The 24627-nt window shown below is 49.7% G+C and overlaps 1 protein-coding gene across 4 annotated transcripts in view; it reads left to right on the plus strand.

Annotated features, from left to right (window-relative positions):
• The window catches only part of arhgef11 (Rho guanine nucleotide exchange factor (GEF) 11), a 31841-nt gene extending 7309 nt beyond the window's left edge, over nucleotides 1-24532 (plus strand). For 2 of the 4 annotated variants that reach the window (XM_030338030.1, XM_030338031.1), the window contains 35 exons: nucleotides 1-48; nucleotides 3214-3321; nucleotides 3752-3800; nucleotides 4798-4835; nucleotides 5457-5546; nucleotides 5890-5958; nucleotides 6189-6293; nucleotides 6793-6891; nucleotides 7073-7115; nucleotides 7548-7644; nucleotides 7795-7917; nucleotides 8602-8625; nucleotides 9216-9345; nucleotides 9948-10044; nucleotides 10563-10592; nucleotides 10865-10994; nucleotides 11262-11480; nucleotides 12232-12279; nucleotides 12785-12939; nucleotides 13716-13856; nucleotides 14871-14947; nucleotides 15334-15459; nucleotides 15587-15704; nucleotides 16041-16189; nucleotides 16494-16569; nucleotides 16699-16878; nucleotides 17288-17369; nucleotides 17496-17576; nucleotides 17739-17797; nucleotides 17944-18102; nucleotides 18568-18792; nucleotides 19374-19481; nucleotides 19873-20234; nucleotides 20710-20842; nucleotides 21235-24532. The exon at nucleotides 1-48 is cut by the window's left edge and continues 24 nt beyond it. In XM_030338030.1, coding sequence (XP_030193890.1) covers nucleotides 1-48; nucleotides 3214-3321; nucleotides 3752-3800; nucleotides 4798-4835; nucleotides 5457-5546; nucleotides 5890-5958; nucleotides 6189-6293; nucleotides 6793-6891; nucleotides 7073-7115; nucleotides 7548-7644; nucleotides 7795-7917; nucleotides 8602-8625; nucleotides 9216-9345; nucleotides 9948-10044; nucleotides 10563-10592; nucleotides 10865-10994; nucleotides 11262-11480; nucleotides 12232-12279; nucleotides 12785-12939; nucleotides 13716-13856; nucleotides 14871-14947; nucleotides 15334-15459; nucleotides 15587-15704; nucleotides 16041-16189; nucleotides 16494-16569; nucleotides 16699-16878; nucleotides 17288-17369; nucleotides 17496-17576; nucleotides 17739-17797; nucleotides 17944-18102; nucleotides 18568-18792; nucleotides 19374-19481; nucleotides 19873-20234; nucleotides 20710-20842; nucleotides 21235-21284 — 3828 coding nt within the window. In that variant the 3' untranslated portion in view covers nucleotides 21285-24532. The remainder of the gene's footprint in view (nucleotides 49-3213; nucleotides 3322-3751; nucleotides 3801-4797; nucleotides 4836-5456; nucleotides 5547-5889; nucleotides 5959-6188; nucleotides 6294-6792; nucleotides 6892-7072; nucleotides 7116-7547; nucleotides 7645-7794; nucleotides 7918-8601; nucleotides 8626-9215; nucleotides 9346-9947; nucleotides 10045-10562; nucleotides 10593-10864; nucleotides 10995-11261; nucleotides 11481-12231; nucleotides 12280-12784; nucleotides 12940-13715; nucleotides 13857-14870; nucleotides 14948-15333; nucleotides 15460-15586; nucleotides 15705-16040; nucleotides 16190-16493; nucleotides 16570-16698; nucleotides 16879-17287; nucleotides 17370-17495; nucleotides 17577-17738; nucleotides 17798-17943; nucleotides 18103-18567; nucleotides 18793-19373; nucleotides 19482-19872; nucleotides 20235-20709; nucleotides 20843-21234) is intronic. The other 2 variants (XM_030338033.1, XM_030338032.1) reach the window with 2 other exon arrangements.
• The last annotated feature ends 95 nt before the right edge of the window (nucleotides 24533-24627 follow it).

Consider the following 24627-nt stretch of genomic DNA (forward strand, 5'->3'; position numbering starts at 1 on the left):
AGTCAGATCCTCCAGAAGATGCTGCAGCAGGAAGAGGCTGACCTCCAGGTAAACACACACACGCACACACCAGAGTTTCCGTTGTCCGGTAATTACCGGTCATTGACCGGGAAAAAAATGAGGAGGACCGAAAATTCTAAATGTCTCCGGTCAGAATGACCAATGGAAATAATTCTCTGCGCAATTTGAATTGTGTTTTAATATGCTACAGTGGTCATTTGTGGGTTTGTGTTGTTTTTTTAGCATCATTGCTTTATTGGCCTAATCTGAGGAGAAATCTATGCCATAAACAGAAATATTATAGGCCTTTATTACACGGGTCTTCTCAATGCTGTGGAACGCTCCGTTCACTTGCATGGGTAGTAGTTCCGGTGACTTGTCAACCTCAGCGTCTTCGGTTGCTAAGCGGCGTCAACGTCTTTGGCTGACTATTTCACTGCTGATCAACACTACGAATGCCGGTAACAAATAAATTGTAAAAAGACACAGGATGTGAAGATATTTTTTCGTTTAGGCAAGTAGCCGTGTAATAAGCGGGATAATGTATAGAACGTCGCCGGTCATTATCAAAAATAAGCCCCTTCAGGGCGAAGCAAGACACCTCCGCTGCGCGATGGTGTCCTGTTTGCCCTGTCGGGGCTTATATTCCCGATAATGACCGGCGTTCTATACATTATTCCTTACATCGATATTTAGCAGAGTAGGCCTAAGTAACAAATTAGTACAAAGTTACACATGTATTAAAAAAAAAAGTCAGGTGAAATTCAGGCTCGGGTTCATCATTACAGTTAATGTGTCGGGCCGGGCCGGGCTTGATTTTCTGGGCCAGATCTAAGCTCTAATAAAGACTGCTCAGCGAAGCCGCCTTGGGGAAGGAAGAGTCACGAGGCTTATGCGCATTGCAAGCAGCAGAGACGCTCTCGATACATTGACTTAAAGTGGAAATGAAGCACTGAGAACTGTGTCAATTTTTTGTTTGTTTTTTCATTTTTGGAAACACATGGATTTCATCAATACTGAAATTCAAGTAGTTTCACCGTAAAATGACATGTTTATAACGACTTTCGCCTCTAGGGCGCAGCCATGTTTTAAAAACGCAGGCGCTACGTCATCAGAATGGTTGGCTCTTTAAAATAAACATGTCGGATATTGGAAGAAGAACAGGGGGGTCCTTTTGTATTGCCCCTGGCTGTTCAAACGAATTTTATCGGTTAAAGGAGAGCGGTAGAATAGTTCATTTCCATGTAATTCCCGTCAAGAAGCCTGAAGTGCTCCGAAGATGGTTAGCTGCATTGAAACGCCTCAGCCCCCCAATGGGACCAGGGCAGAGAGTATGTAGCGACCACTTTATAGAGGCTGATTACATCGAAGAGGGAGCTTTTTCTGAAGATGGGAGATTTGTTCGCCGTCCCACCAATCGCCTGAAGCCAGATGCTGTGCCAACTATTTTTAATTTTAGTGGATATAGTGCTGGAGACACGGACATACCCGTCAGATCGGACCCGGGCGCTGCTCTTATGCGCAGCGAAAGAGCGCAGAAACGTGCTTGCCAGGCAGAGGAACGAGAGGTACACTTAGCTTCTACTACTAGAGAAACAGATAAATTAGTACAAGTACACTCACTGTTTGAAGATTGTCTTGTTTGCAGACTAGCTCGCTCCATGCTCTTGATAATTTCTAATCCATCGCCAAAATAATCCATTGTTATCGGAAATAATCCATTTGCAAACACCGTCGGTTGCACTATTTTCGCATATTCACGTGCACACCCAAATGGCACGACAATTACTTGTATCATGAAATTAACGAACTGTAAGGCAGCGTGGAGCCCAGCTGCTGCACCCGTGTACTTTACTTTTCTTATCTTATTATATTATAATAATTATTATATATATATATATAAAAAATATAATAATGTAATAATATATAATGTGCAATATATATACATATCTTACACTGCATTACTACAGGTTCATTTCATGGCAGCAGACACTCTCCATGTCAGTGGACATAGGGACACAAACCCCACACAAGCACCACCGATTGTTTCCTGTGCGCTCAGATACATCTCTCTCTCCTTCATCTATTTCTCCTCCATAGTCAGGCTCTGTTGGGGGCACTAAAACTCCGACTTCTCTTACTGGCTCAAAAGCATAGGCAATTGGATGCCTGCCCTCATTGGTGGGTCTATCCAATTCGTCCATATCCATTTTGTTGAGGCAGTAAGCTACCTGTGAGGCTATGAGCCGCTATGTAAACAACATAGATTGTTAATACCAACCATTCTCGTGACGTCATCGTATTCTGAAAACAGAGATGGCGGCGCACAGGCTGAAAACATTGTAATTAATGCAACGTGTTTGTGCTTCATTCTGAATAACGGGACATATTTCCGACTTTATTTGTATTTATGGTATATTTAAATATTTAACTAGTGCTATAGACATGTTTTATTTGATTGCTTCCTTTCCACTTTAAAGTCATTAGTGGCACGCTTTACAGCTGCCAAATATCGAAAGAAGTAAAAAAAACAAAAAAAAACGTTAAAATGAAACCTTCCAGGTCTGATGACCGGCACCAATTTTTTCTAGCGGAAACACTGGTACACACACACACACACACACTCTCTCTGATATGCACGTTCCTCTATATTCTTTCTGAAACATTAGAAATGTGGAAGTTTGGGTAAAGGATGATGTTTAGGGTAAGGTACTTGGTTTGGAGACGGTCGTGTTCAGCAGCTTTTTTCAAATTCGGTGCCTATCTCAGTGGGGGCCCCCGGTCCCAACCGGTGCCACAGTGTCCTGGGTTAGTTAATGGGCCTGATTGGCTCCTATATAGCTGCTGGGGACGCAGATGAGCTGCCTGCAAACCATTAAAACAGAGGGTTACGTTGAGGTGAGGATTTGGTGTGGTTACGGTCAGGTGGTGGGTTAGAGCTGGTCTAGTAAAGCCAGCCTTTCCAATCAGCAAGTACGGGACACAGTCAACATCCGCCTACTTGTCAAGAATGTCTTTTGATTGACCTATAAGCGTGACCAATCACGAGCCGTGTCCCGCGAACAGCCCCTCTACAGAGGTTCAGTGGTCTACTGAATGAAACCGCGGATGATTTATGAAAACAAGACCTGATTCACTGAGTGGTGCGTCAAAGTTGTGCCGACAAAGTAGAGCTAATGCACGTTTTATAAGTGAAAACTGTTCAATCGGCAGGCCCTGATGGAGAAGCTGTCCCGGAACCCCTCGCCGTCATTGGAGGAGCGGATCGAGAGTGCGAAGAGACGGGCTCACCAAGTCAGGATCAAGATTCAGCAGGACCTGGTGAATACATTATATATATCCCCAAGTTGTTCATCAACTGAATGAGGTTTTTTTGCTCACATTCTTCAAATTTACAGTAAGAGAACAAAGCTCTCTTTGTCCATTATTAAGTAGTAGGTCAGAAGGGTTTTACTCTCTTACATCTAAACAACGTTGCATAAAGGTAATCCTTTTAATGCAAGGTTTAGATTGCGATCATTTCCGCCAAGATTGGCAACCCCCGTAAGCGATGGCCACGTCCTCAGTCCGCCCTGAACGTGTCTACCGGTTTAGTTTGTTGATGCATGACCTTTCAGAGTAAACAGTGGCTATCAGATCAACTATTTAGATCAACCCTGTGTGTGTGTGTGTGTGTGTGTGAGAATCATTAACTGTGAAGTGCTCTGAGTCACCATGGCAACCAAATATACATTGTGCTTCCCTTCCCCAGGACGGAGGCCGAGGTGACCCCATCACCAACTACCTAGTCGCCGGGGAAGGTTTGAATTGCCGCTTGGTTTTGCTTGTTTCTTTTTGTTGGTTCTTTTTAGTGAGTCAGTTTAGCGCGCGATTTACGCTCTTTTGGCTTGGCAAACGTTGTCGTTTTTTCAACTGCTGTCTAGCAACATCTAGTCACGTTAGAAAAACGACAACAACATACCGGATCTAGCTACACCGGAAACAAAACAACAAGTTGCACAAGCAGTTCAAGGCCCACCTGGGCTGCACCACTTCAGGAGGGGCCGCTCAGTTACTCCCCTCTAGACAAAATTGACTTTTGTTGACAGTTTGTGAGTGTTGCGTGTGTGGAGTGAGTGAGTGAGAGGTTGCGGGCGCACAGCTCAGGCTGCCGGACGGCGCTGCAAGGAACTTTTATAAACGCAATATTGTTATCCTGCAGTAATCAGCCCGACAGCCGTGTGTGTGTGTGTGTGTGTGTGTGTGTGTGTGTGTGTGTGTGTGTGTGTGTGTGTGTGTGTGTGTGTGTGTGTGTGTGTGTGTGTGTGTGTGTGTGTGTGTGTGTGTGTGTGTGTGTGTGTGTGTGTGGGCGTTATTCGATAGCCTGGTCATGTGTATAGGCCTACGTACGGCAGGAATATTCATACTGGTTTAAATAATAAATGTTACAGTATTTCCCATCTTTGCTGAGCAAGAGTTTTGTTCGAAAGTTCATTGATTGAAACAAATAAAAGCCTGGGCTATTGAAGTTTTACGGTAGGCCTACCACTGTCATGTACCTACCCGATGTCAAGAGGACCGGGTTGAATATACTGCGGGTCTCTCTTCTTATATCCATCTTACCAAATATATTTTATTACTGTCCTTCTCAACAATCTCTGATATCACTAAAAGGCTAGCAGCACGAAATCAAGGGATATTAAGAATAGAAAAAAATGTGTCTTTTCCATATGGTTGAACTCTTGCCATATTCTGTGTGTTGTGTTTATTTAAGTGTTAAGTGTTTATTTGTGTTCTTTCTGTCATCCCTCGCTGTAGGGAGACTCTCAGTTGACTCCAGTGAAGGAGATATAGAGGTACAGTTAGGCCACACACACACACATACACACACACACACACACACACACACACACACACACACACACACACACACACACACACTAGGGCTTTGACTCCGAACTTTGTTATTCGAATATAATTAGAATATCAAAAAATAAATCAAAATTCAAACGAATATTAGGCGGCCCTTAATATTGAAACCTGTTATGGGCAGGCCAAGAGGGAGAGACGTCGGAGAACCCGACGCAGTCCATTCATAATATTGTAATGACCACGGAAGAGGCAGTGAATGAAGTATTGATTAGACAGCGATTTATTAGAAACCTAATAAACCGTTGGAATGCGCAATACCGGCTACCATAGCAACGCGGTAAACAAACCTCGCGAAGCCCAATCCAGGTCTTACTGAAGGCATTTAATGGTCAAAGTATTATTAATAAATATTCAAATATATTAGAATATTAATAAACAAACAAACATAGAATATGATTTTTGGGCAAAAGTCAAAGCCCTAACACACACACACACACGCACACACCATGCCTCCGTCGGTTTGAGTACGCTGCTCCCTACTCGACCCTCTGACCCTCCTCAACCTCCCCTCCATGTCCTCTTCCTCCTCATCCTCCTCTTCCCAGGCCTTTGAGAGCCCCCACTCCTCCCCCTCCTCCTTCAGGACACCCCTGTTCCGACGGCAGGTCTCTGACGTGCGCACTCCTGGCGACGCGGTGAGCTCCCCGCGTGCACGCCCAGAGATGCCCTCTGTCCTATTAACCGCATATTGAATTAGTTATGAACTTAAATCGATAAACTTAACGCATGCATATTTATACATGCATGGACCCAGACCTGTTTGTGGATTTCTGTTTCTTGTCGTCTTCTGTCCACCACACAATGTGTCCTTCAATGTTTCCGTGTGTGTGTGTGTGTGTGTGTGTGTGTGTGTGTGTGTGTGTGTGTGTGTGTGTGTGTGTGTGTGTGTGTGTGTGTGTGTGTGTGTGTGTGTGTGTGTGTGTGTGTGTGTGTGTGTGTGTGTGCGTGCGTGCGTGCGTGCGTGTGTGTGTGTTACAGGGAGGAAAGGCCCAGATTATTGGCCCCGAGGAAGAGGAGGAGGAAGATGGCGGCTATGCGTTCAACGAGGTGAGACGTCTCACTCGTGCGTCCTCTGTGATGTCGTCAACATGCTGCCAATTTCTGTTCTTTTTTTTAACACTTTGTTTACTTCCCCTCTCCCTCACCTCCTTCCTCCTCCTCTCCACTGTCGCCACCTCACACCTTTTGGCTCCATCCCCACCTCCTCTCTCCCCACTTTGCTCCCTCCTCTCTTTCTGTCCTCACCCTCGCCCCTCCTCCCCCTCCCCCCCTCCCAGATGGACGGGCCCTTCCAGGACATTGAGCTGCTGAAGGCCCGGCCCGCCCACATGACCGTCTTCATGCGCTACGTCTTCACCCAGCTGCTGGACCCCAACCCCCTGGTCAGAGACATGACACCCGTCATCCACCTCCTCCCCTTCTCTCTCTGCCTCTCTCCTCTATCCTCTATCCTTCTTCCCTTCTCTCTCCTCCCTCCTGTCTTCTCTCTCCTCCCTCCTGTCTTCTCTCTCCTCCCTCCTGTCTTCTCTGTACTCTCTCCTCTATCCTCTATCCTTCTTCCCTTCTCTCTCCTCCCTCCTGTCTTCTCTCTCCTCCCTCCTGTCTTCTCTCTCCTCCTTCCTGTCTTCCCTCTACTCTCTCCTCTCACACCCAGCAGAGCTAAACAAGCTTCCTCTGCACCATATGTTAGAAAGCCATGAGGTTTACTCCATGTTGTCCACAATCCCACGAGATAAGAGGGAGTTGGTTAGAATGTTTGAATATGTTGTTGGTTAGTTGTAATGGCCTTGATGTGAACCCTGACTGACTTTGAACCTTTATGTGTGTGTGTGTGTGTGTGTGTGTGTGTGTGTGTGTGTGTGTGTGTGCCCCCCCCCCCAGCTGTTCTACCTGTCCGTGGAGGCCTACCTGGGCTCCAGCCCCAAGGACGCTCGGTCCCTGGCTCCCCAGGTGCGCTCCCACTTCCTGGACCCCGACGCGGTAAGAGTCACATGCCACGAGTCACATGACCCCCACACACCCCGAAAGATAATCACTGTTTGACTGCTCATGTGTTCAGACTGTATTGGGATGTGCTTGCATGTTTTTCACAATTGAAGTTTAATATTTATCTCAGGAGAATCTGTCTTGATGATTTTGATGCTTTACTGTTGCCCCTCAGCCTCTGAAGATCAAAGTGCGAGAGGAGTACCTCACAGAAATAGGTATGTCTTTCTCTCTCTCTCGCTCTCGCTCTCATTCTCTCTCCGTCTCCATCTTTCTCTCTTGCTCCTGCTCTCTCTCTGCCTCTCTTGAATTTCTGTCTCTCTTGAAATTCTGTCTCTCTTGAATGTCGGCCTCTATTTCTGTTTACCAAATGCTCTGGGGGCAGATTTAGAGGGCATCAATTGTTATTTAGCACATTTAAAGTCGTAACCACTCCTGCCCTCTAGTGGTGTGGGCGTGTGTGTTACCACCATGTCACCGTGGTTACACTGCATTACCTGACCATAGTAGAACGCTCTTCCTGGGATGGTGCAGTTCTACTGTGGTAACTTCGCTTCTACTGTGAAAGCCCGCTTTGGTTGTGCAAGAGCGGGCTGTGTGTGCAACCTGTTACCATGGTGACCAGCATGCCCTCCCTGTGATTGGTGCAGAGACCCGTCTGCATGCCCAGGAGGACGTCAGGGGACCCCTGTCTGAGCTCCAGCAGCTGGTGCTGCCCGACATCCAGGACCAGATTCAGGACTACAGGTAATACACTACTACTATACTACTACTACTACTACTACTACTACTAATACTACTTATATTACTACTACTACTACTACTACACCCAGGACCAGACACATCACTACAGGCACTACTAACCTCTCCCCCCCCCTTCCTCCCCCCCCCCCCCAGGAACAAGCAGATGATGGGTCTGGGCTCCCTGTTCGGGGAGGGGGACCTGCAGCACCTGGACGGAGACCCGGCCAAGGAGAGGCAGGTGGTGGACAAGCAGGTCACTGCCCTCTGGGACATCCTGTGAGTCTGACCCACCCCCCCCCCCCCCTGCACCACCACCACCAACCTCCTCCTCCACCACCACTGCTACACCTCAAACCCGAAGCCGGCTCGTTAAGCACCGCTAACGAGCTCAGGGCCACGCCCATTCCCGGTTTCGGTCGTCGTCACATGACCTTAATATTCCATGAATATAAAACTGAGCGAAAGCGTTTCAGAATCAGATGGTTGTACAGAACACGCACACGCACACGCACACACACACACACACACACACACACACACACACACACACACACACACACACACACACACACACACACACACACACACAGAGAACAACCAGAATTCTGTTAGGCTTTCGGGGGTTGCCTAGCAATAGGCCGAGATCTGTTCAGGAAGTGGTCGGATAGCATTGGGGACTGAGGGAAAATGAACCAAAGTTCATCGGCACGCCAACAAACCCTTCTTCCATGAATCATTACCTCAGGCCGACTGTATGACATCACATGACTGAATGTTTTTGAATTTCAAACCAATAGTCATTTTTATGTGTGTGTGAGTGTCATGTGACCGAGGCTGCCACAGTAGTGCAACAGGGATATCACTGCGGCAGCAGAGCCCTGACGGACCACGCAGTAATCGCTGTCTGTACGTGGTGGACTAAGGGTCTGTTCTGTTTGCTTCTGTCCTCTGCTCCTCCAGCTCCAAGCACGAAGAGGAGAGGAGGTGAGGTGGCGTCCATCTTTCATGTTGTACGATGTTCTCCGAAACGACAAAGCTACTTGTCCTCCGGCCTTTTCCCTCTGTGTCTCACTCTTTCTTTCTCTCGCTCTCCGCTCTTCGCCTTCTACCGCTCCCCGTGATCTCATTCTCTCCCTCTGCCTCCTTTTTTTCGTTCATTCTCTCAATTTCCCCTCTTTCCCCTTCTCATACAATCAACCGTGTTCACCTTGCTCTGTCTCTGTTGCGTGTTCCCCTGTTTTTCCTCTCCCCCTCTTCTCTCTCCCCTCTTCTTGGTAACACTGTGGTTGTCCCTTCTCTCTATCGATCTCTCTCTCACTCTCCCTCTAACTGTCTCTCCGTCATTCTCTCTTTTCGCTTTCTTTCTCTCGCTCTGTGTGTCTGCCTCTCTCTCTCTCTCTCTCTCTCTCTCTCTCTCTCTGTCTCTGTCTCTCTCTCTCTCTCTGTGTCTCTGTCTCTCTCTCTCTCTCTCTCTCTCTCTCTCTCTCTCTCTCTCTCTCTCTCTCTCTCTCTCTCTCTCTCTCTCTCTCTCTCTCTCTCTCTCTCTCTCTCTCTCTCTCTCTCTCTCCCCCCAGCGCTCCCCTTGCGTCGGCCGTGTTGCTGTACTTGCGTCATTCCGGCATCAAGCTGCGGGACTCCAAGGTGTTCCCGGGGCTGGGAGTCGAGAAGGAGAAGTGGCTCCAATTCTTCCCCAAGCCCAAGAAGGTAAGAGAGGCGTTGGCGCTCTATTGGTTTCTTATTCTTATTCATTCAGAACTTTTTAATTATTTTAAGTAGTAAGGCTTACACTGCTGTGGTTAGCGTGGCCCTGGTTACCACTGTTTTGGGTGGCAGTTCCCGTGGTTACGGCTGCTGTGGTTAGCGAGGCCTCGGTTACTGCTTCCGTGGTTGCGGTTCCCATGGTTACGGCTACTGTGGTTATCGTGGCCCTGGTTACCACTGTTTTGGGTGGCAGTTCCCGTGGTTACGACGACTGCTATGGTTAGCGTGGCCCTGGTTACCACTGTTTTGGGTGGCAGTTCCCGTGGTTACGACTGCTGTGGTTAGCGTGGCCCTGGTTACCACTGTTTTGGGTAGCAGTTCCCGTGGTTACGACGACTGCTATGGTTAGCGTGGCCCTGGTTACTACTGTTTTGGGTGGCAGTTCCCGTGGTTACGACTGCGGTGGTTAGCGTGGCCGCGGGTACCACTATTTTGGTGGCCGTTCCCGTGGTTACGACGGCTGTGGTGAATTTTCCTATGGTTACTGTTGGTTGTAACCCCCCCCCCCCCCTCCCCCCCCCCCCCCCCTCCCCCCCTCCCCTTAGCTGGGCGGCGCCAAGAAGGAGAAGGAGAAGGATGGGGAGGATCGGAGAAGGAACCCCATCCTGAAGTACATTAAGCCCCGGAGCGCCTCCCAGTCCAGTAAACAAACACACACACCCTCGCACACAGGCACACAAACACACACACCCTCGCACACAGGCACACAAACACACACACCCTCGCACACACAGGCACACAAACACACCCACGATCGCACACAGGCACACAAACACACACACCCTCGCACACACAGGCACACAAACCCTCACACACAGGCACACAAACACACACACACCGATCGCACACAGGCACACAAACACATACACCCGAGCACACAAACACACACCCGAGCACACACAGGCACACAAACACACACACAGGCACACAAACACACACACCCTCGCACACAGGCACACAAACACACAAACCCTTGCATGTTTTTTTTATCCAAATCCAGCTTTATATAATTTCTACCTATTTTTGTCCTCATTTTGTTCATTTTCCTGCAGGTACATTTATTATTTGTCAGTTTATTGATTTTTCTGTTGACCGTTGTGATTGTTTTTGGTTTGTTTTCTCATTTGAATCATTTTTGTTTTTTAACGTCTGTTTTGTAGCGTTCCATGTCCCGTTGTCCCCGACTGAAGGTACACGCTCTCTCTTTTGTTGAGGTTATCTCCTCTCTCCTCTCTCCTTCCTTCTCCTTCACACTCAAGAACCACCGTTATGTAGTCCAGAAGGCCTACTGCACACTGTCTGTGTGTGTGTGTTTGTGTGTGCCTGCGTGCGTGTGCGTGTGTGTGTGTTTGTGCGGTCAGACAATATGCTTACATTAATGTATGTGTGTTGCATTCTATGTTCTCTATACTTGTATATCTATATATATATATATATATGTGTGTGTGTGTGTGTGTTGCAGTGCGGTCGGGCAGTGTGCGGAACATGATCCAGCAGTTTGAGAACCACTCTGAGTTACCGGGCGAGGAGGGGGCAGACGGAGACCCCCAGAGGCTCTCCTCCAGCAGCCTGGGGGAGGACAGCGCGGACAGGTGTGTGTGTGTGTGTGTGTGTGTGTGTGTGTAAGCCTATGAATGTGTACACGCAACATGCTAATAGTAGTAGCGCGCTGCTGTGTTGATGTGCTGCGAGGGGTCTGTGTGATTGTTTTGAAAGCGTGTTTAAAGATTTCTTGAGGCTGTCTATGAGTGAACTTTGGGAGTTAACATCAGCGTTGTCTCTCTCTCTCTCTCTCTCTCTCTCTCTCTCTCTCTCTCTCTCTCTCTCTCTCTCTCTCTCTCTCTCTCTCTCTCTCCCAGTCCCACAGTGGCCTCGGTGCGTCTCGCCCGCAGTGAGTCTCTGAAGGCGCAGGGCGAGGGCCGGCGGAGGGGCGGGGCCTCGGCGGGGGCGGGCGACTCGGTGCCCCGTTCCCGTAGCGACGTGGACATGGAGGACTGCGGCGAGGAGCGCGAGGGCCCCGCGCTGCGGCCCCTGCTGCACCACAGCGCCTCCTCCTCCGCCTCCAGCAGCTCCGCCCGGTGAGGCGAATCAAACGCACCCCGACGCAACACACACCGTTACATCACCCGCTGGCGTAGCCCCGGACGCAACACACACAGTTACATCACCCGCTGACGTAGCCCCACGCCACACACACCGTTACATCACCCGCTGACGTAGCCCCCGATGCAATACACACCGTTAACATTACCCGTTGACGTAGCGGAGAAGTTGACGTCTTACATTACCCGTCTTTTTGACGTTGTGTCTCGTATGGTTTGACCGAGGAGATGTCTCACTCTGAACCACCAGAGTTGAGTTGTTGTGTAGGGAGGGAGGGAACAGTGGAAACATGCGTTTTAAGAAGTTTCTGCATTAGTTCGGTTCACCCAAAAAGATCGGAAAATAGGGTGCATGTTGAAGAGTCCCGAAGTTCTACTTTTAGAATATTCGATCAATAGTAAACAAACTTTGTAAGTACTTCCTATTCAAGTTATTTTGAAGGTAACCTTTAACCTACAGTAACATGACACACTGATCAAGTACAATTATTACTAGCGGTTGTGTATAATTTAGATCCACAATCACATGCCCACTGTACACAATCCGACATTCATACCCAGAGTTGTATCACACGGTGTGTGTGACGGTTTGAGGCGGTAGATCCAGACATCCCTTCTGTCGTTGTACCGAGGAGTCAGCCAGCCTGCTGGGTGAATGAATGAAACGTCTTTAACAGCGTCTTCAGTCCACAGACTCATGTTTGTGTTGGTTTGTTCACCCCCCCAGGTCTCTGGAGAACCCCACACCCCCGTACACCCCCCGCTCTCGACGAAGGTACGGACTAAACACACACATGGGCGCACACACACACACACACACACACACTGGATAAGAGTGTGTGGGATCCTGTCTGTTTGTGTGTTTATCTCGTGACAAACATTGACACAGACACACACACACACACACACGTATGTGTGCGTGTGTGCTCCTTCAGGAGCGTGGAGTGTGTGTGTGTATAACGTGTGTGTGTGTGTGTGTGTGTGTGTGTGTAACGTGTGTGTGTCCGTGTGCTCGTTCAGGAGCGTGGAGTGTGTGTGTGTGTGTGTGTGTGTGTGTAACATGTGTGTTGGTGTAACGTGTGGGTGTGTGTGTGTTTGTGTGTTGGTGTACCATGTGTGTTGGTGTACTGTGTGTGTGTTTGTGTGTTGGTGTACCATGTGTGTTGGTGTAACGTGTGTGTATGTCCTGTGCGGGAGAGTGTAGGGTGTGTGGTTGGGTGTGTGTGTTGGTCTAACGTGTGTGTTGGTGTAACGTGTGTGTGTGTCCTGTGCCCCCCCAGGAGCGTGGAGTCCCCCCTGGCCCTGATCCCGGACAGCGGGGCCCTGGAGGAGGAGGAGGAGGTGTGTGACGGACACCCCTGGCAGGAGACGGTTCCCCCCCACCTCCTCGGCTCCCTCAGCCCCCGGGAGGCGGAGCGCCAGGCGGTCATCTACGGTAACACCGCCCCCCACCCAGTGCTCCACCCAGTGCTCCACCCAGTGCTCCACCCAGTCTAACCTCGTCCCAAAGCCAGGAGAGTGTTGAGGAGTGGGTGGAGGGTTCACCTGCTCCTCCCTCCTTCACCCTCTCATCCCTCCTTCACCCTCTCATCCCTCCTCCACCCTCTCATCCCTCCTCCACCCTCTCCTCCCTCCTCCACCCTCTCCTCCCTCCTCCACCCTCTCATCCCTCCTCCACCCTCTCATCCCTCCTCCACCCTCTCATCCCTCCTCCACCCTCTCCTCCCTCCTCCACCCTCTCATCCCTCCTCCACCCTCTCATCCCTCCTTCACCCTCTCCTCCCTCCTTCACCCTCTCATCCCTCCTCCACCCTCTCCTCCCTCCTCCACCCTCTCATCCCTCCTTCACCCTCTCCTCCCTCCTCCACCCTCTCCTCCCTCCTCCACCCTCTCCTCCCTCCTCCACCCTCTCCTCCCTCCTCCACCCTCTCCTCCCTCCTTCACCCTCTCCTCCCCCCTCTCCTCCACCCCCACCCTCTCCACTCCTCCACCCTCTCCTCCCTCCTCCCCTCCTCCACCCTGTCCTCCACCCTCTCCACTCCTCCACCCTCTCTCTCCTGGCCTTGGGACTAGGCTGGGTTAAATCTGACGGGTTTAGACCCTTTTGTCGGCCTCTTTCCTTACTCCCATGAGTAATATTCCTACTCCACTGCCAAGTGTGTGTCTATGTGTGTGTTGTTCATTGTGTGTGTTTGTGCGTGTCCCGTCCAGAGCTGTTCACCACGGAGGTGTCCCACCTGCGGACGCTGCGGGTGCTGGACCAGGTGTTCTTCCAGAAGATGAGGTCCGTGCTGAGCTCCGAGGAGCTGGCCTGCATCTTCCCCAACCTGCCCCAGGTCTATCGGCTCCACGGTGAGTCCTCTCTCTCTCTCGTACAGACTCTAGCTCTCTCTCTCTCTCTCTCTCTCTCTCTCTCTCTCTCTCTCTCTCTCTCTCTCTCTCTCTCTCTCTCTCTCTCTCTCTCTCTCTCTCTCTCTCTCTCTCTCTCTCTCTCTCTCTCTCTCTCTCTCTCTCTACCGTCTTTCTCTCTCTCTCTCTACCGTCTTTCTCTCTCTCTCTCTCTACCGTCTCTCTCTCTCTACCGTCTTTCTCTCTCTCTCTCTCTCTCTCTCTCTCTCTCTCTCTCTCTCTCTCTCTCTCTCTCTCTCTCTCTCTCTCTCTCTCTCTCTCTACCGTCTTTCTCTCTCTCTCTACCGTCTTTCTCTCTCTCTCTCTCTCTCTACCGTCTTTCTCTCTCTCTCTCTCTACCGTCTTTTTCTCTCTCTCTCTCTCTCTCTCTCTCTCTCTCTCTCTCTCTCTCTCTCTCTCTCTACCGTCTTTCTCACTCTCTCTCTCTCTCTCTCTCTCTCTCTCTCTCTCTCTCTCTCTCTCTCTCTCTCTCTACCGTCTTTCTCTCTCTCTCTCTCTCTCTCTCTCTCTCTCTCTCTCTCTCTCTCTCTCTCTCTCTCTCTCTCTCTCTCTACCGTCTTTCTCACTCTCTCTCTCTCTCTCACTCTCTCTCTCTCTCTCTCTCTCTCTCTCTCTCTCTCTCTCTCTCTCTCTCTCTCTCTCTCTCTCTCTCTCTCTACCGTCTTTTTCTCTCTCTCTCTACCGTCTTTCTCTCTCTCTCTCTCTCTCTCTCTCTCTCTCTCTCTCTCTCTACCGTCTTTTTCTCTCTCTCTCTACCGTCTTTCTCTCTCTCTCTCTCTCTACCGTCTTTCTCTCTCTCTCTCTCTCTACCGTCTTCCTCTCTCTCTCTCGTACAGTCTGTAGCTCTACTTTCACAAACGTTATAGAGAACATCAAAGTGTTAATAACAAAAGACTATGGAGTGAGGTGGAACGCAGTAGCAGTCCAGCGTCTGTAACGTTCCTCTCTGGCCTACAGCCAGCCTGTGTGAAGCCATGAAGAAACGCAGAGAGAGGACCATCGTGGAGGAGATAGGGGACATCATGCTGAGCAGGGTGAGACTCTCTCACTCACTCCCCCACTCACTCACTCACTCACTCACTCACTCACTCACTCACTCACTCACTCACTCACAAACACTCACTCACTCACTCACTCACTCACTCACTCACTCACTCACTCACTCACTCACTCACTCACTCACTCACTCACTCACTACCTCACTCACTTACTCACTCACTCACCAACCAATCATCTTTAACGTGAAGACGGATGGAAAGGAGGAAAGGCTTGTTGCCGTGTCATTCGCTCATCCGTCTGTCTGTTTCCGTCTCTACAGTATCTCTGTTTATATGCATTCATGTCTGTGTGTCTCCTGTCTTTATCTTTTTCCATCCATGTCGGTGTATATCTATGTTTAATTATGCGTGTGTGTGTGTAGTTCGAGGGTCCCGCGGGTGAGGGCTTCGCGGACCAGGCCTCCCAGCTGTGCAGCCAGCAGTCGGAGGCCCTGGAGCTGCTGAAGAGCAAGCAGCGCAAGGACCCCCGCTTCGCCCACGTCATGCAGGTACCCCCCCGCTCACACTCGCACACAGACGCACGCGGGCGCCTGCAGGTTCACGCAGGCACACACACATCGCTGCTGTCTAACGTGAGATGTACGAAGGCACTGAGGTGTGTGTGTGTGTGTGCAGGAGTGTGAGGCCAGCCCTCACTGTCGGAGGCTACAGCTGAAGGACCTGCTGGTGTCCGAGATGCAGAGGCTGACCAAGTACCCCCTGTTGCTGGGCAACATCATTAAACACACCGAGGGTGAGTCACTGTCCCCCGGCACACATTTGGCCCTTCTTGTGCGCCATCATGCTTGCCCTCTTTATGGCGTTTTATCTCCACAGTCTCTCTCTTACTCTGTCTCCATCTCTCTCTCTCTCTCTCTCTCTCTCTCTCTCTCTCTCTCTCTCTCTCTCTCTCTCTCTCTCTCTCTCTCTCTCTCTCTCTCTCTCTCTCTCTCTCTCTCTCTCCCTCCCCCCCCCACACTAATGCCACCATAACAGTGATGATGAATGGATTGCATGACTGTTGACCGGTGGATGCTTGTCATGCTGGTTGTTATGGCGATGTGACCCTGTCTGCCCCTCCGTCGTGCAGCGGGTTCCCCCGACCTCCAGCCCCTCCAACGGGCGCAGTCCTGTTGCCGGGGGATACTGCAGGCTGTCAACGAGGTCGTCAGGGAAACGGAACACCGGCAACACCTCAGCCAATACCAGCGCAGGCTGGACTCCGCCCCCCAGTTCAAGGTGAGCTCAGTTTTTTTTCAAAACTGTGTAATGGACAGCCTCCCTTTTGTTTGGTCGATCTATTTGTGATTTATGTCATTGCTCCAATGGTCGGTTCTTTAGTTGATGGAATGGTGCTTTGATTGGCTGTTTGTTAATTGATGGACTTGTGCTTTGATTGGCTGTTTGTTAATTGATGGACTGGTGCTTTGATTGGCTGTCTGTTAATTGATGGACTGGTGCTTTGATTGGCTGTTTGTTAATTGATGGACTCGTGCTTTGATTGGCTGTTTGTTAATTGATGGACTGGTGTGTTTATTTGCAGAGTCTGGACCTCACAGCGAAGACCATGATTCACGAGGGTCCCCTCACCTGGAAGGTCAACAAAGACAAGACGCTAGGTACGTCAAGCACCTGTCTGTTTCATCTACAGTGTGTGTGTGTGTGTGCTTGAATTTGCCTCTTACCATTACTCTCTCTCTCTCCCTCTCCCTCCCTCTCTCTCTCTCTCTCTCTCCCTCTCCCTCCAGAGATCCAGGCTCTGCTGTTGTCGGACGCCCTGGTCCTGCTGCAGCGGGGCCCAGACGACCGTCTGGTCCTGCGCGGGCCGTCCCGCTGGCTGGGGGTCACGGGAGGGGGGGGCGACTCCAAGACGGCCTTCAGCCCCGTGGTGCGGCTGGACTCCCTGCTGGTCCGCTCCGTCGCCACAGGTACCCCACACACACACACACACACACACACACACACACACACACACACACACACACACACACACACACACACACACACACACACACACACACACACACACACACACACACACACACACACACACACACACGACTATATGATGTGTCTGTGTGTGTATTCATAACGGGGGAGGGTACAGTAGTGCCTGGAGCCAAATTGAAAGGCACAGGGTTCGATCCCCATGTCCACAGGTGTCTGTAGGCCTCTGCAGGTTCGGAATACCCTGTACTTCACTAAATGCAGCTCTGCTAAGAACAGTGTGAACAACGATGAGTGTGTTCTACAGCGTTGAGTTTCACCTGCTCCGCTTCTCTGTCGGCCCTTTTATTGGCCTCCTCTATAACCGCCCTCCCATCTCCCCTGACCCAGACAACAAGGCGCTGTACATCATCAGCCCCACAGAGGGACAGATATACGAGCTGGTGGCCGGGACGGCCTCCGACAAGAACACGTAGGTCTCCTCGTTCCGTCGTGCATACTTTCAGTACATCCACTTCTGTCTGTGCTTCTCAGTGTCCGCCGGTGTCTTTGTTGTCATCCTCGTTGTGGGCTCTGAATCGCGTGTGTTCTGTTTCAGGTGGAAAGACATCCTTGAAAAGACCATCTCATTGGCCGGTGGCTCGTCTCCCTCAACCAATCACACCTCCGCTCCCATATCGTGAGTCTTTACTGGGTTTTATCGAGCGTCTGGATCAGATGTTTCTCCTGCCTGACCGACGTTGACCGCTTCAATTAACAATACCAGGCTGGTGGCAAAGAAATAATAATAACGTTGTTTCGCCTATCTGTGTTTTTGCGTTTGTGTGTTTTTCTGCTGCAGTCTCCCCAGTCTAGTAAACTCCTCCCCAATCTCGACGAACAACCACATCTACCAATCAGGTAAGAGGACACCCGTGTGCCTTGGCAACGCTGAAACGTGACCAAATACTTGGGCAGGGGCCGTAAGAAGTCAAATGCTACACGTTTGTCTTTTTTGTTCATTAGTATCTTTTCCGAAATCCTTCTAAACTGTTTCAATCGTCCAGACGACTCGGTGACGGAGAGCTTGGTCTCCATGGAGATGGAGACAGGGTCGTCCAATGACGACAACGGGCTCATCTCCAGCGAGCCCGCGGGCCTATCGGAAGAGCGGTTCCGTGGGGACGGGCCGGAGATGGGCGTGGCAGAGGCGGCTCTGCAGGACGGTGAGAAGGACGCCATGTTTGGAGATCTTACCTTTGCTTGTTCTGACCGAAGCTCAAGGGCTCATATTCTCACACCACGGTCTTATTTGAGAGATATCGACAGTGAATATTTAGACATTTTTATGGACTTAAATATTACTGTTATTTATCATTAGTACAGCTCTTAAAGGTGACATATTATACTACCAGGGTAATTAGCCGTTACAAGCCGTTTTTGAAAATCTGCCGGTGAGTTGCACATTTCTGAAAACGAATGCCATTGTGAAGCAGGCAGGGGAGATTCGAAATAGGTCAATTACCCGAGACAGGACCAATCGTAAAAATGTCGATGTCAACCACTATATTTCACCCTAGACAAGCCAGAAAGGGGCCTCAATGTTCACAATACCGGATTTGTCCTTTAAGGTACTGATACTGATACTTAAGGTTTGTCAACCGTTTCCTCGTCTCTTTGTGCGCTTGCAGTCAAGTCGCTACGGCAACTCATCTTCCACGATTTGGAGGAGGACCGGTGGAGTCGCGATTCAGACGACACGCCCACCAACGAGCTGGCCAATGAGAGGCATTCGTCCGCTTACGGGCCAAGGGCGCTCTCTCTGGAGACGGTCCTGAGCACCAACCCATCGGACGGGGAGGACGAGGCCACGCCCCCGTCGACCGAGCAACTCGGGCTTCAGGTCGTCAGGAAAGGTAACGAACGCCCGCCGCAAATCAGCCGACCAACTGCCATGGAGATCTTTCAAAATAAAAGTTTCAAGGAAAATGGAGGATTTTTTTTTTTCTCTTTCTTTATTTTAACCCAGATCATTTCAAGTGGGTCGCGGGTTATTATTAAAACAGATAAAAAAATCGAGTGAAACTTTTTCGGCCAATCTTCAAATGTGCTGAAAGAGTATTCGCTTTAATTTAGAAAATCAATATAATAAATGATTTCATGGGATCTCACGGTCTTAAATGCCCCTTTGATTTGAATATCATTCCAACCTTTTCACTTCTGCTTGTTCTTATTAATTCTAACGTATTGTACTGGATGTGAGGTTTTACTTTCGGTGTGTCGTTCCTCTTTCACTATGAGTACGGTCTCTTGTGGTAACTAATTCTCGGTGTCTCTTCTGCATGGATCTGGGTTCGCTCAAACGGTTCTACTTCTTGTCTCTGCTCCTCCTCGCCTCATCCCCCTCCCCCCCCCCCCCTGCACAAACCCCTCTCCTCCCCCACTCCCCTCCTCACCCCCACCCTCCCCCCGTCCCGTCCGTCGTCTCTGTGCGTAGCTGTGGTGGCGGGCTCTTCCTCTGTCCCCGACGACACCGCCCGTGATGCCGCCCCCCTCCCCTCCGAGCCGTCGTCCGAGCCGAGAGGCGGGGAAGCCGCGGCGCCCGGTAATGCTCGCCCTTCCTGCCCGACCGGTGCAGCGGCTCCCGTGGTCGGAGTGCAGCCGGTACATGTGTCGGGACTTGTTTGGTTAAGAGTGGGCCTTTATTCGCCCTCGCGACCGTCCTGGTTCCCTCTAGGTTCCCCCTTAGAGTCCAGCATTTGGGTTCCGTCACCAAGCCAGCGCAACCAGACGTCATAGGGCTGTGCACGTGGATACATTTGTGTTAAGACCAGTAACGGAACATCAGCCGCTTTTGTGCATGATTGAAAAAAAATAAAGAATTGTACGCACACGCACGCACGCGCTCACACACACACACACAGTCATTAGCATGGCGCGTGCGATCGTCCTCTACCTCTCCCGTCCCTGACGAGAGCCCGTGTGTCCGGCCGTAGGCAACCTCTTCTACCTGGTGATGCCCAGCGAGGCCGGGGAGAGCACCACCGACGACGAACCCCCCACCCCCACCGCCGACCACTTCCCCGAGTGCCCCCTCTTCCGCCAGGAAGTGATGTCATCGTCGCAGGACGGCACGTGCCTGCGGCTGGAAGACGCCGACGTCGAGGTGGCGGCGGGCGGTGGCGCGGCGGCGGTGGCGGCGGACGTCGACCAATCGGACGCTTTGAGGCTAGAGGAGGAGGAAGAGGACGAGGAATTGGTCCAATCGCAGACGGGCAGCCAGAGTCATGTGATCAAGAACGTGGAGGGGATCTTCCTCACCATCGAGGGCCTGATGACAAAGTTGCAACGTCTGAAGGTGAGGAAGAGACCGGAATGACTGCTTTTAGTCCGTGTCCTCTGGCGAACGGAATGATATTGTTCCCATGTCCGACACAAGCTGGGTGGGTCATTGAAGGGGACGTAGACGCTTGGGGTCGTTGGTCAAATATTCCAGACCAGCGTCTCCTAAAATCTGTTGGAACACTTTAAAGGCATTCACACCTGGAAGTATCCCGATACAATTAAATGTGAATCCGGGTCCATTCAAGGGTTTTAAGAAAATGTCATTTTTCAAGAACAAGGAAGCAGTTCCACTTCAAGCGAGAAAATTCCCCAAGAACAAGTTCTCTGTAAATCCACTGGAATGAAAGTGTCTACCGAAAGACTAAATCAGTTGGCCTCAAACCAAGAGTCTAAAATCGCGGTGAAAAACTGTTGCAGACTACTTTAGCTTCTGACGCCCTCTAGTGTTTATAGGTTTAAAGCTCTATGTTGTCCCCGCTCCTCCCCAGGACATGGAGAACGCCCACCACCAGCTCCTCAAGTCTCTCCGGGAGGCGGCCATCGGCCTGCCACCAGAGGAGCACCCCGGTCACCCGGCAACCGTCGCTAGGACGCCATCGTTGGAGCGCGCCTCAGGAGACGGTGAGTGACCACGGTCGACCCAGAGTTCAGAGGTCGAAGGAGAACACCCAGGTTTGCCTTCCGCCTGCTGTTAGGGATACCATTAACGAAGGACCTCGATGAATGACCTTTACGATTGATCTTGACAAATGAACTTTTACGAATGACCTTTACAATCGACCTTTACAAATTACGGTAACGATTTACCGTTTCGCATTACCTTTTAGAAATACCTTGATGATTTGATATTCCGAATAACCTTTAAGAATGTGCCGTGAGAAGGCTTGCGATTTCTCAGTGGGTGACCAACGTTTTCTTTTTTGCGTTAGACTCTGAACGTTCCGCAGCAGGAGTTCTGAACGAGAACCAAGTGAACGCTAACCTTCTACCTCCTCTCCTGTGAACCCCTCCAGGCACCGAGGGAACGCTGACCGAACTCAAGATCCAGTCCACCGGGTTCTGACCTCCACTCTGTGTACACACACACACACACACACACACACACACACACACACACACACACACACACACACACACACACACACACACACACACACACACACACACACACACACACACACACACACACACACACACACACACACACCTCTACTCTCCACTCCTTGCCCCCCCGAACCAGCCCCCACCTGCTTGACTCCCAGCATGCACTGGGCCGTTGGAGAAACACTAAAAGGACGGTGTGCATGAAACCGTTTGCCGTTGTCCTATGGGAAACCCCCCGGGAAGTAAGCTTGACCACTACGACTACAGGAACTCCTCCCCCCCCCCCCCCCCCCCCGTCTTCTCCGGAGGAAGTAGGCGACGCTTTGGGATGCTTGACAGGAAGTAGGAGGAGCTTGATGGCGAAACAGGAAGTAGGACTGGATCCCCAGTGGCGGGAGGACAGAGAGAGAGAGAGAGACACGTGGGGAGAAGCTGGGATGTGGAGATGAGACGACATGCGAACCCTTTGCCTACGGTGTTCTTCGTAGGCTCGCACCTTTTTGAACAATTTACAAAATATTAAGAGAAAATCCGAACGGCTGACAGAAAGACTTGAGTGTCGGAAGTGTTGCTTTTTTTAAAAGAAATAATAATCAAGCCCCCCACCCCCCCTCCCCCCCCCAGCACTTTACCCACAATGCATCTCTTTGCATGTCTGCATCTTCCCCCCCCCCCCCCTTAACAAGGACTAGGTCTACCGTAGACCAATAGCTGGATTTGCACTGGATTACCATTCAAGGAATTCCGACGTCGTTACCCGCACACTACGTGTCCCGTTCCCCTGGATTGAGTCTCGTGTTTGTTTCTGTTGTTCGAGTAATCGTACACTCACTGAGAAACGTGGACCGGGTCTTGGTCACCGGCACCCACACACACCGTTGGTTTGTTCTAGATCAGAGGCTGAAACACTACGGGCTCAGCTGCTGTCTGGGGTCCGACCGGGGTGGGTCTAGCTGCACACAGGGAGCACACACACACGGACCGCTTCCATGTCGTTTCGGTGGACATAAAAAGCAACAGGCTGTTTAATGGGGTCACCCGACGGACACCTTTTCTCAGGTGGGTTCTCGTGATTCCTCAGCATGCGCTCGTGATACGACCCCCCCACAGTGTGTCCAAATGACGCGCTCCGGGTGGGGAGGGACCCCTTTTTGTGTGGAGAGCCCCCCCCCTCTACCGCGACTCGTACAAAACTGTGTCCCTGCAGCCCCACCCTCACACCCCCGCCCCAGCTCCTCCTCCACTACAGTGACCCCCCCCCCCCCCAGGTGTTATACTTGTAGCTGTGTGTGTGTGTGTGTGTGTGTGTCATCGTCTGTGTCTGTGTGTGTGTGTGTGTGTGTGTGTGTGTGTGTGTGTGTGTGTGTGTGTGTGTGTGCGCCCCACCCCCACGCACCCTCCGTACCAAGTTCAACCCATTCCTCCTCTGAGTAATAATGTATTTATTGGGAGACAAACGAGAAGAAATTACATGTCTGTACATTTAGATTTTTTTTTCTATGAATATGCACATAATCCAAGTTAATGTAAGAAAAAGAACAAAAAACAACTGACATGTTATATTTTTTCCCGCACTCTGATGAAGCGGGAAGTCATTGGATGGTGTTCTGTTTCCAGAAAGTTCATGCAGCTGTTTTCTAAGCCTCGGTTCAAATGTATAATGTATGTGTAACCAGCAAGATTGACACTAATGTAAGTTGTGGTTTTGTTATTTTTGCGTCTTCCTGTCTTCGTGGATTTTGACGTGTGCACACTAAAGTAGTGACGTTTCCTCCTCCGAGGCGCAAATAAAACCATATTAAGGCAACTTTTTACCAAAAACCCTCTTCCTATAGTGGCATTATAACATGGTCTACTAACAATCGTTATTATTCGTGCTTCGTTTGTTTACGCCTTTTACATATTTTGTGTTGCAAAAAGGCACGAAGGAAGGAGACGAACGAGATGGAGGAACAATTACAAAAAAAACGAAACTTTCGCCTTAGTCTGCCATGTACACGGAGGATTCACATTATAGTGGTTTTTAAAGCTATAATATAGTTTTACTTTTAACACATTTACATTCTTACGCGCTGCCTAAACTTAAGACAAGCATGACATTAAACCGTACTCAACCACGCGTGCGCTTCCGAAGCGACCGGTGCGGCGTTGTTTTGGAGCGTCTCTCAGACAGGTCAGCGGTGGGAATGTCTTTCTGAAGATGAGGTGAGGACTGAACGGGTAACTGTGCTTTAAGAAGTAGAACAAAAAAATCGTCGAAGTGCCGGCTTTCTCGTCGGATGCCATGGAGTCTTGAGAACGTCAAAGAGGACAATCGGGATACCATAATCCAAAAACGGCTCATCTTATTTCTTTCACCTCCGTGGAGGGAGGGACGAGGTACTCTTAACCGGTGGGGAGAGGTTCGTTAAAGGCTGCCTGCTTCCGTCGTCTGTGTGATGGAACTCAAAACATTTTAAGAGTTTATAGCTCAGATCAGTGAAAATATTTTAGCAGCGAAGAGTTGCAGAGAAATGTGCGGTTGTTATGAAGGCATTTCGGGTGTTTTTCTTTCCATTTTTTCTTTTAGCAAAAAACTTTTTAAAATCCTTTTTTTTTTTTGGTTTTGGTTTATAGTATTCCAAGAGAAGCGCATCTTTATCCATTTGATTTCTACCTCCGTAGTTTAATCTCCTGGTTTTGTTTTGAGTTTCCATGCGTGTTGCGTTGTGAGTGGATAAGTCTTGGCTCCGAGGAGTCTATTCCTTTTGTAAGATGTTGCACAGAAACTGAATCCCTGCACAGTGCAAACTACTGTATGCATACACCAGTCTTTAACTGTAATCGCGCATTGTCTTTTCTTTAAAAAAAAAAAGTTCACTCATGTAACATAGAGAAATCACAGCAAGTTTATATATATATATTATATGCATATATATGGATATGCATATAATATATATATATATATTATATGCATATATATGGATATGCATATATATACATATGGATATACATATATATATATATAAAAATATTTGTGTTCATTTTTCTGTAAAGTCTTAGTGTTTCTTTTTGACTTTATTTTTGTAGGCGTGATAAAAAAAGTGTAAATTATATTATTCTCCCCTGTTTTTCAAAAAATGGCGAGATTGTTAGCTGCACAGGAAGGAAAATGAACTTATGATTTGTGTGTTTTGTGGAATTAAAGAAAAACGATGAAAATATTGACAGTGCCTATGACACTTTTATTTTGTCCACTGAATTTAATGAGTCTGTTAATAATTTAGCACTTTTTGTCAAATTAGTTTTCAAGTCCAAGTCTT

This window comes from Gadus morhua, chromosome 17 (assembly GCF_902167405.1).
Source record: "Gadus morhua chromosome 17, gadMor3.0, whole genome shotgun sequence".
NCBI lineage: Eukaryota > Metazoa > Chordata > Actinopteri > Gadiformes > Gadidae > Gadus > Gadus morhua.